At 36.9% G+C, this 12318-nt stretch overlaps 1 protein-coding gene across 3 annotated transcripts in view; it reads right to left on the reverse strand.

Moving 5' to 3' along the window:
* Positions 1-1225: 1225 nt before the first annotated feature.
* Positions 1226-12318, reverse strand: part of LOC106092398 (syntaxin-12) — a 55684-nt gene continuing 44591 nt past the window's right edge. For all 3 annotated transcript variants that reach the window (XM_013259239.2, XM_013259240.2, XM_013259241.2), the window contains exons 2-3: positions 4293-5108; positions 1226-2019 (exon numbers count right to left, since the gene is read on the reverse strand). In XM_013259239.2, coding sequence (XP_013114693.1) covers positions 1841-2019; positions 4293-4983 — 870 coding nt within the window. In that variant the 5' untranslated portion in view covers positions 4984-5108 and the 3' untranslated portion in view covers positions 1226-1840. The remainder of the gene's footprint in view (positions 2020-4292; positions 5109-12318) is intronic.

Genomic DNA, 12318 nt, shown 5'->3' on the forward strand with positions numbered 1-12318 from the left:
CCGTGATCTCCGTACCGCTGGATAGCCATCACAATTAACCGTGCACGAAATTACGAATGTCATACGTGCCGCCAAGTCGCGCAAGGCTCTGGTTCCAGACGGAATCTTTACACTGATGCTGAAGAATCTGGATCTACCTGGAGTCGAGTGTCTTACAACTGTCCTCAGCCTGTCTGAACACTATTATAGTACCCGATGTTCGGAAGATGGGCAGTGTGATCCCGCTATAGCTCCATTGGGCGAGTTTTATGTGCCTGAACACTAGCTGCTGCCATGAATCTTCATTACAAGTAAATAAAAATTAAACAAATTTAATAATTACCAATAAACAATATTTTTATTTTTTACTTACCTCTGCCTCATTAATCCATTTTGGTTTTAGCTTTTGTATTTTCATGTAACGGCTGCGTTTCATACAACAGCTGACCTTTACAAAACATCTGTTCAAAGTTGCAAATTTCTGCTGGCAAAAGAAGTCGCAGTAAAAATTTGCAGGTTCTCTATATTAGAACTGTAAACCTTTGCTCTCTCTCAAATAAAGTACGCGAACGACTTCCAGTAAAAAAATGCGCAAATTTGCACAAATTTTTGAGTTCCCGAACACGGCTAATGTACGCGAACGACTTTCAGTAAAATTTTTTGCAAATTTGCACAAATTTTTGAGTTCCCGAACACAGCTATAGTGTGATACGAATGAAACTAACACATGAAAACACTTTTCAAAATAGCAGTATTTTTTCAACATAAAGAAATCAGCTGTTTTTGTTGTCAGTCGAATGAAAACAAAAACAACCCCAAATTAATTTTTTTTCACAACTTTATGATTTAAACAACTTTCTCACAACTTTAACAATTTGTAGCCATAAAAAATCAGGGGCCGAATCACCGCATACGTGAATGAGTAAAATCGTTCGACATCTCTTTATTGTGAATTATGTATCTCTTTATTGAACGGGAACTTTTGAAATTTAAGAACGCGAATGTTTAAACCGAGCATTATTTATAAAAACTTGGACTTACAAATTTCTATACAAGTGATATTACAACCATTAAATACGATATGAAATTTCATAAGATAAGATAAGAACATATAATGTGATAGAGCCTTTAGTGGTTATACATCACCCATCATTTGTAAAATTGTTCGTTGACAAACAGCCATAATTGTACGTGGAGAGGAATTAATACTGGCTTCTCTAAAACAAATCAATTTAATAAAAAATCGTCCCATTTTCAATTTCTTTATCGTTTTATTCCCAATTTCTTTTTTTGTTTTGAAGTGGTATAATAAATGTTTCCGAATTGTTAACTACGTACATACATTTTTATGTACTCCAGAGTAAGACAGCTAAGAGAATGTTATAAATTTTTAAAAGAAATGGGAAAGGTATGTAAAATAAATTAAATTTAATTTAAGTTTTACAAAAATCATTATATACATAAATATGTAAATACATAGGTAGAATCATTAAATAAGTATAAGAATAACAAATAGTGCAATAAAGAAATGATAATTGCAATAAAAATCTGGTTACTACATAAGGATTTGTATCATTTCATATAGATTAAATAAATAATCTAAATAATAAATATTTTGCAAAACAACATTCAAATAATTATCAGTGAATAGTAACAATATCTATTCATAATTTCAACAGGGCATTCATAATGCGCTTTCATTCATAAAATCCATTATTTCTTGTTTTATTTGATACGATATTACTACGTTAAGATTGACCGAAGTGAACTATGTTTGTCACTCCGTTTCATTGTTTGTTTTCCAACATTTAGGCAGAAAAGGATTTCATTAAATCACACAATTATTGTTACACTGGGTGCTTTAACTGGTCAATTTACTGACAATAATACCAGTAACGATTAGGCCTATTATCACAGCGATGGCTAAAAGAATTAAAATTTTACGGCGATAACTCTGACGATGATTTGCGGCTTTCGCCAACTCTTCTCGGGCAAGTTCCACTTCTGCAGCGGTAGTTTCCACAGAGGTTTCAATACGTTCTGAAAGACAGAATAGGATAAAAGCAAACATAAATATAAAAGTCTATAAAATAATAAAGGCAAAGAATTTTAATTACTCCAAGAATGGCTTAGCTAATGTTAAAGATATAATGATATCATCCCAATACCATTCGAAATTTGGAGTAACTATGAAATATTTTATTGTCGATGTTATTTATTTAAATTTTTTAAATTTATAAGAGAGTAGCCTTAATATCTATGTAGATAATTTTGTAATTTATGTTTATATGGGCCATCTAATGGCTTCAAATTACATATAATCAATAAATAAAAAAAAATTTACCTCAAATGGCTCTTCGAAGTCATTCCAAGAGTATGGTCTCCGGACGTTATCATATACCGATCATCTACTGATCAGTTCTATGCTTCGGAAAACCTTGCTCGTCAAGGGAGCATATGGCAAAAAACATCAATTGAAAGGCATACTGGCATGACCACAATCCCATGGCAGCCGGTTGTACGTGCCGGATTGATCCGATGGAACCCTTTATCGGCCAGGGCCGCCTAAGTACGTGTTGGCCCTCTTTTTGTCCTCCGCACGCTTCTGGTCCGTGCTGGGATTGAAAAAAACTTCGGACCCTGGATCTCTCGCCTGCGCCTAGCGCATATGACATCTACATCGAATGTATGGGATAGCAGTGAAATTCTGTACTGCCGAGATAGAGGTATACAACGTGTACATACCATTTGTATGAGAAGGTGCGCCAAAAATAAAATCTTTCAAGGTGGAATAATATACAACGTCTAGACAAAACGGTTAAAGCGAGAATTTTGAAATTTTGCATGAAGGTTGCAACTGGATTTGTACACATGTGTATTAAAAGGTACGAAATGTATCATTTTTCGTACAACTGTTCGAAATGTTCCTTTTTCCGTTCCACTTAACGAATGGAGCAGGAAATCTGAATTTAGGTATATGGAATGGTATGCAACACTAAAAATTATGTGTGAAAACAGTGGTAATTGGCACAAAAATTTACTATTTGGCGCTAAAACGTGCCAGATATGTAAAACGTACTATGTTCACTTTGTTTACGGCATTGTTGTTAAGTTCTGATATGAAGTTGGATAACATAAAATACATATATACAACTTCGACCCTATTTTAGGAATAAGTTTTTAAATGTAAAAGATCTGTTTGGCTGACTCATTGGTTTCAAAGACCAGTAATGAAATCGGATTTAAAATTCCAAGGATGAAAATTTTTACATTTTGTTTCAAAAAAAAGTATAAAATAGTACGAATAAGTACGAAAGCTAGAATAATTAATCTCGGAGCAATTTGAATTCTCGAAATTAAATATATCATACTATTATAGAATATAAATTAAACGAAAAGAATATAGATTACTTCATGAAACAACAATTAATAACATTTACTGGCATTTTAAAAGAATTTCTACAGTTAAACCCGTGTGTCAACTCAATATCTTATTAGTTCCTCAATGACACTAAATCGGATACTGCACATAGAGCTGCAAACGGCTGCTGCAAAATACAACATTTTTGTTAACTAGAGAACCGAGGCTTTCAAGCAGGCTTTGCTAGATGTTAAAACTATATGAAAATTATGTCAAAAAATGTATATAATTCAAAATTTTGCATTATTTCTCATCTTATACTGCCAGTAACCAAGTTACACCACATTTACATGTAGTTCCATGAAAAAAAGCTTTTCTCTACAACTTCCATTTTATAAAATTCATTTATGACTTTTTTAACCCTATCCCATGGCAGCCGATGAATTCCTTCATCGGCAAGGGCGGCCGCCTCAGTGTAAAACACACTGCTACAACAACAACACCATTTTTTTTACTAAAATATAGGCTTTTTCTGACAACACCTTTTTTCAAAATTTAGTCCGATCTGAACCACACTTCACAGAAATGGGTTGGGGTCTACCAGAACTCACTGTGCCAAATTTCACGAAATCGAATGAAAAATTACCAATTTGTTGCCTCAAGACTTTAAGTCTGAAGATCGGTCTATATATCGGCTATATATAACTAAAATCCGATTTTATGAAATCAGAAGGTCTGGTTTATATACAAAGAATACGAAATCATCAAAAATTGTTTGGAAAATATTTTTATACCCAATATATCTGCAAAATTGTAAATACCCAGCTTTTGGGTATAAATGGGTAAATAACCGGGTATTTACCCAATTTACCCGGTAAATACCCTTTGGGTATTTACCCTTCGCCCATCTCTAGTAATGATGCCCAAAATAATGATTTTATACTTCACTCACCCACATCTTCGCTTTGGGCCTGCACCAAAGTACTCATGGTACGCATTATTGAATTAACATCTAAAATATCAGCCTCTATTTGTTTAATCTGTCTTTCACGATCCACCAGCAAATCGTGTTCAAATTGCATTTCTTGTTGTTCCACTTGCATTTGCCGTCGCAACAACATTTGCCTCTCATTGTCATTGGGCTTCTGTTGCTCCTGCATTTGGGCCAATTGGTTTTGCGAATATGTCTGACGCATGGCTACAGCAATGCGTTTCTGAATTATGGAGTACTTTTCCACCACTGTGCAAAAATCATTATATAGCTTTTCCAATTGCAACTTTTGTTGCTTGTCTCCACGGCGAACAATTGCCGTTAGCCGTTGAAAATCAATACTGGTGGCTTCAATGCGAGGATTGGCCTTGGTATGAATATCATGAACCTTATCACGTGTTGATTGTTGATCGCGTGGCGTGCCAATAATTTGTAGAATTTTATCCAATTGTTTGTAAGACGAGTTGATGGCTTGTATGTTATGACCAATGTCTTCACTGAGCGACATAAACTCAGTCGGGCTGAAGCCGGAAAAATTCACATCAGGAATTGATGACGATGAGCCGCCAGAACCGATCATGTTTGCGGTTGTACTTGAAGTGGCGCCATAATCGCGATGTGACGAAGAAGTATTATTGAGATTTTGAGACATTTCAGCGTTCAGAGAATTAAATCTCTCCGACACACCTTATAATCTCAAATTAATTAATTTGTGTTGTTTATAATCAATCGATGGTAAATCACAACTTAAGTATCTGAACCATGTATGGGCAACAACTGCAAAAAAGAAAAAAAAAAAGAAATGAACAAATGAGAGTAAAAACAAAAAAACGGTTAATCTATGCTTATTTATTTGTTTCTATGGAAGCAATATTTTAATAGAAGAAACACACAGATAAGAATAAAACCTTCATTGTGTATGAGAAAGGCATTTAAACAATAGGTAAGACACATATTCTAAATGTTGGGAAGTTTTGCAGCAGTTTTTATCCAGCAATCGTTCTCTTTTTCCTGCAGGTAAATGGACATTTTGCCTCTGTGGGCTTTCAGCATGACATATGCCAATTTCATAGGACGTTGAATAAGTGTCAAAAAATGAGCTACAAAGGCGGGAGCCTCAGCTGTCATGTGGATATGAGAAAAGCGATGGTAATGAACAAGAATGTCTAACCAACATTCGAAACGGAACGTATATCAATGCTATGTCTATGTCCAAGGATCTGTTGATTAGGCAATTTCTTTTCAGTAACTTTTCAACAGTCAAATCTTTCCGCTTAACATAATTCTCATGGTAAGTTCGTAAGGTAAGTTCGACTCCACCTTGGAGCAAAAACAAATAAAGTAATCATATACAGCAAAGGCCTGCGCAAGACTATTCATTTCTGCTTTCAAGACGCACTAACAATCACAGAGTATTTCAAGAACTGAACTCTTCGTTTAAAAATACAACATTGTATGAGACAATTGAGAACTGAGTAAAACTGATAAACAAGACACCAAGTAACGAGAAGAGTGTATGCATAAAATGAGCCCTTCAGCAAAAAGAAAGATTGATTCGCATTTCAGTAAGTGCACGTTGTACAATGCATGTATTCGGTTACATTTTGCTTCAGATAAACTACTATTTTTCTTGTCGTCTGCTTCCGCAACGTGGATGATTTGGCATGGGTTAACACACACACAAACAAACAGTTTGCAAATGATTTGTGTGATCAGTTCATATTTTGAAAATGACAGCGTGACGCTTTCATATACAGCGAGTAATTTCTCATAACTCACTGTAGTGACTATGTATTCGAGATAAAAATACTCCCAAGTACTGAATGGTGGATGTTTTTCAAGATTATCTACTCAACTGCAACTTGGTCGTTTTACTCTATCTTCAGTAGTCTTGAAATATAAAATCATGTGGGTTTAGTGTTCATGAGTTCAGCAAAAACAGTCACCAATGAATGGTTTTGTGCAGAGCTTCGATATACATGACCAGCCTTTAACAGGCTAACATAAATAATAGTAAAATCTCCGGATGTGCTATACAAAACAAAACAAGTAAACTGTCACGGCCGGTTGGTGTCACTGTATTGACAGGGAACAACAACCCCCATTCCCGTAATGGAGCTGTAAGACTCTGTCAGAGAACATTGGAATTGAAGTTGCCAGTCAATATTATGTGATCATATGGCAAAATTTTTCTCCCGTAAACCACCAATAAATTGAGAACACTCGATTCTACTGTATGAGTTATATATACTACTTCTTCATAATTTTTTAAACCTACCACCATAGGATGTGGGGTATAGTAATCTATCCATTCCGTTTGTAACACCTCGAAATATTGACCTGGGATAAAGTATGTACATATAATCTTGATCGTCTTGAAATTCTGAGTCGATCTAGTCATGTTTGTCCGTCCTTCCGTCTGTCGAAATCACAATAGCGTTCGAACGAATAAAGTGTACGCTTGAAATTTTGCCCAGACACTTCTTATCGATGGGATTGCAAATGGACCATATCGGTTCAGATTTGGATGTAGCGCCCAAATAAATCGATCCCCAATTTTGATGTATTGCGCTCCTAGAGACCTCAATCTTCATCCCATTCGGCACAAGGACTTGGGTTCAGACTTCCAACATCAGTGCCGAGTATCCGAATCGGTCTATAAACTAAAATAGCCGCCATACAAACCTATCCTCGGCTTTGACTTCTTGAGTCCCTAAAAGTCTCAGTTAGCGTCCGATTTGGCAGAAACTTGACACAAGGATTTCTGTTCTGACTTCCGACATTATTGCCGAGTATGATACGAATCGGTCAATAAACTAGTATATCGCCCATATAAACCGATCCCCGGATTTGACTTATTGAGCCTTTAGAAGCCTCAATTCTCTATCATTTGGCTTACATTTGGTGCAAAGACTTCCAACATCTATTCCAAGCATGATCAATAAACTAGTATATCGCCCATATAAACCGATCCACGGATTTGACTTATTGAGCCTTTAGAAGCCTCAATTCTCTATCATTTGGCTTATATTTGGTGCAAAGACTTCCAACATTTATTCCAAGCATGATCCGAATCGGTATCTATACTGGTATAGCCCCCATATAAACCGATCCCAGTCTAGACTTCTTGAGCTCCTGGTGAACATTAACACCAGATTTGACTGAAATTTGACACAACGGCTTCTGCTTTGACTTCCAACGTCCGTTCCAAGTATGATCCGAATCGATCTATATACTAATATAGGTCTTTAAATATCGATTTCCCGATATGACTACTTGAGACCATAGGAGCTGCAACCAATTCGCGATTTGAATGTTGTAAAATAAATCAAATACGAACTGAGTTAATAAAGGCAATTTTTATCGGAATCCATGGTGGTGGGTAACCAATATCGGCCCGGCCGAACTGAGCACGTCTTTACTTATTTTATGTAATGACTAGCATTTTTGTACTATTTTGCAATTTTTGGTACCAAAATTTACGAATTTTGAATGGACCATTTAGTCACCCATTATATATTTTTTAGTTGTACCTACATACCAAATTTCAGACCTCTAGCTCCATCTATGAAGAAAGTACTCAATGGTAACAATTTCGGGACCAAAATGTGCGAATGGTGAATAGATCATTTAGCCAACCATCATATATTTCTTAGTTGTACCTACATGCCAAATTTCAGACCTCTAGCTTCATCTGAACAGAAAGTACAATTTGTACCAAAATAAACGAATTTTTAATATTGGGTTGCCTAAAAAGTAATTGCGGATTTTTTAAAAGAAAGTAAATGCATTTTTAATAAAACTTAGAATGAACTTTAATCAAATATACTTTTTTACACATTTTTTCTAAAGCAAGCTAAAAGTAACAGCTGATAACTGACGAAAGAAAGAATGCAATTACAGAGTCACAAGCTGTGAAAAAATTTGTCAACGCCGACTATATGAAAAATCCGCAATTAGTTTTTGGGCAACCCAATAGCTGCCATATAAACCGATCTGCAATCTTGACTTCTTAAACCTCTAGAGGTCGCAATTATTATCCGATTTGCCTGAAATTTTGTACGACGGACCGTCAACATGCGTGTTTATTATGGTCTGAATCGATCTATAGCCTGTTACAGCTCCAATATAAACCGATCTCTTTGTTTTACTTCTTGAGCCCCCAAAAAGGTGCAATTCTTATTCGAATTCAAGTCTCTAACATATATTTTGATTATGGTTCGAATCGGACCATAACTTGATATCGCTTTAATAGCAGAGCAAATCATTTCTTTGATCGTTTTTTGCCTAAGAAGAGATGCCGGGAAAAGAACTCAACAAATACGATCCATGGTGGAGGGTATAGAAGAGTCCGCCCGGCCGAACTTAGCACGCTTTTACTTGTTAGTCCTTTTTTAGTTCTTAAATGTACACATTTTCAAAAACTTTTATAGTCTCCCAATAATGGTTGCCATAGGGTACCTATGTTTCAAAATTCAGAGCATTAGAGTAATTTACAAAGAAAGTACCAATTGCGTTACTAAACGTACTAATCCTCCTACTTCGGGTATGATTTTCCAATTTTCTTTCAACCAAACCTAATTTTTTCTAGACGCTCCTTAATTTGAGCCCAAAAACGTAATTCTAATTCGCGTTCTGTTCGCACGGGGCAAATATGTACCATTTCGTACTTTTTATTATCTAAACGTACGAATATCACCAAATCCCGCCCAGAAATTCGGGTAAAAAGAGTATCAAATAATATCAAGAATAATAATACATCGGAAAAATTATTATGTCACTCAATATATATTGTCAAGGTATAAATGAATCCCACTTTTGAGCGCTTAAGTTCTATTTGTAAAGTGACATTTTGTAAGTTTTAGTACCTAAATGTACGATTGAAAAAAAACATCTTCTGGTCGCCCAAAATTTATAGTCAAGGTGAAGCTGTTTCCCAATTTTGAGAACTTAATATCACTCTGTAAAGAAAGTATAATTTTGTATGTTTTAGTACCTAAATGAACGAATTAAAAAAGATTCTTCTAGTCGTCCAATAGTTTCTGTCAAGGTGTACCCGTATCCGAATTTTGAGTGCTTTAGCTCAACTCGTAAAGAATGTAACATTCTATTCGTTTTAGTACCTAAATATACGAATAAAAATATCTTCTAGTTGTCCAATATATTGTTTCAAGGCACCAATTACACCACAATTAGTACGTTTTTTTCCACATGTCGTTTTTTTCAAGACTGCGATAATGTTAGTCAAATTGCTTAATTTTAGCTGTCCGCGTTGGCTGTAGGCGAATATAAGCTATTTCGTACTATTTTGCACTTTTTGGTACCAAATATATATATATTGCCTTCTTATATATACATGCACAATTTCAGACGTCTAGCTCCATCTATAAAGAAAGTACCAAAAGGTACCAAAATGTTGAAGTTGTGAACAGATTATTTAGTCATCCATCATACCTGCATGCTAAATTTGTGACCTCTAGCTCCATCTGTAAAGAAAGTACCAAGTGGTACTAATATTGGTGCATAAATATACGCATTGTAAAAAGATCATTGTCACCCACCATATTTTTTCTAGTTGTACCTGAATGCCAAATTTCAGACCTCTAGCTCATGCTTCATGTCTGGTATTGTGTCCCACCTAAGTGATCATCATCTTCTCCCCATGCCCTACACATGCCATCACTTCCCGCACCGATTTAACATAAGTGAGCTCGTAGTCCTATGTGTCCCGTTATACCAATAGCTATACTGACCTCTTTCTTACTTCCTTTCAGTAATAGCCTTGTTTTCTCGTGATCTGGATCTCCCCATAGGATTTTCGCCATCATACCGACCGTTTCGCTGTTCCACATGGTTACATGCGAATTCGTCGCCCACGCCCTTAACTCGGACTTTGTCGGCCCGAAAGTCTTCGGGTTAACCAAGTTTATTGACGGCAGTCCTCTTCACCGCCCAATCGTCTGCCCTTTCATTCCCGCATACCGATGCGGATTTTGCCTTCCTCAGAGAAGCCGTTAATCTCCTTCATACTTTTCCAGACTATTCGTAACCTTACCGTTCTGGTTGTTATTGCCCCTATGGAAATTTTACTGTCCGTAACGATGGTCATACTCGACGTCCTCGCGTTAGTACCACACCACCTCACACATTCCGTGATCACCCGGATCTCCGCCTGCAGGACCGTATTATGGTCAGGCAACCTAAAACAGATCTCAGTCCCTGGGTTCTCAATGTAGACCCCCAGGCCCACTTTGTCCTCTAACTTTGACCCATCCGTGTAACTCATCTTCCAGATGGCAATACTAGGGTTTCGTCAATCCAAGACTGTGACGATTGCACAGTCAGTGCCTCTCACTCGACTTCAAGGTTCATCTCAGGTATCCATTCGGAAACCTCTTCCCTTCCTTACAGGTTTCCTACCGTCGTACAGTCAGTGCCTCGTACTCGACTTCAAGGTTCATCTCAGGTATCCGTTCGGAAACCTCTTCCCTTCCTTACAGTTTTCCTATCGTCGCCTCGATTATACCGCGATGGTATGAGCTGCTCCCATCCTCAATCCATTCTCCCATCGCTTTAAGTCTCATAACCGCAGTGGCTGCCTCACACTTAATCTGTAAGTCAATGGGTCCGATATCTAGAATAATCTCCAGTACCCTAGTGGGCGTGGTCTTCATCGTTCCGCCTATGCCAAGACAACATGTTCTCTGAACCTGTTGAATGGTCCTTATATTGTACTTTTTTCCATAGCAGTCCACCAAACTACAATACTGAGGCGTAAGTAAATATTGGCCATATCACGCTCCTATAGAGCGGCCTCGGATGCAGGCCGCATTTCGAGCCTACGAGCCTTCTCAGTACGCTCCTGAATGTGACACTTCCAAGTTTCCTTGGATGATCACACCTAAGTACTTGATTTTGTCAGAAATCGAAATTGTTTCGTTCAGGAAACGTATTGCGTTAAATTAGCTCACATTTGTCTTCCTCGTGAACAGGCATATTTCAGTTTTCTCTGGGTTAACATTGAGACATCTGGGTCAAGCCGGATCATATGCTATATGCAAGACCCTTTCGGCCCTTAGAAGTACGAAAACATACACTAATCATCGAAAATCGCTTTATATTTTTTTTAAATATTCGCCACACTTTTGCATGCGTTTAAACCAATTGTCGAAGCACTTTTGCCACTCTGATTGAGGTATCTCCAAAACATGCATTCTGAACGCATCAACCGCTTCTTCAGGTGTCGAAAAACGTTGACTTCTCACTTTATTTTTTACGTACGAGAATAAAAAGTGTCATTCGGTGCCAAGTTAGGACTATACGGTGGATGACTCATCAAATCGACGTTTTGAGTGCTAAAAACTTCAGTTGGTTCGTATTTTTGGAGCATTTCTTTCGACCAATCGACACGAGCCTTTTTTGAGCACAACAAGAACAACATTTGAGAAAAAATTGTTTTGACGGTCAAATGTTCATGCAATATTGATTGTATGCTGGTCCCACTAATGCCAAAGGTTGTCTCAATCTAACGATAGGTCACTTGATGATCTTGCAATATCAGTTGGCGCACAGCATCAATGGTTTTTGGAACAATAACTGATTTTGGTCGACCTTCACGAAATTCGTCTTGAAGTAAACTACGACCTCGGTTGAATTCACCATACCATCGAGCTGCATTGCCAAATATTGGATTAGGTTCATCGATGCACTGTTGTTGAGTTAATCCACGCCGAAAGTTGTAAAAAAAATCGCACGAAAATGCTCCCGATTCGATTCCATTCTTTTGGGCGAGATTCATCTTTTAAGTTACTGTAAACAACATAAAACGTTCTGAGTACGCATAACCTCAAAAAAGTCGAGCTTACCGATAAATCTGTCGGTTGGCAGATTGCAACACAAGCATTGTTTAATCCCGAAATATAAAAGGCAACCTAGTATATAATAGAAACTAAACATATATTTAGCTCATTCGCACATCTTCGCTTAC

This window comes from Stomoxys calcitrans, chromosome 1 (assembly GCF_963082655.1).
Source record: "Stomoxys calcitrans chromosome 1, idStoCalc2.1, whole genome shotgun sequence".
Lineage (NCBI taxonomy): Eukaryota > Metazoa > Arthropoda > Insecta > Diptera > Muscidae > Stomoxys > Stomoxys calcitrans.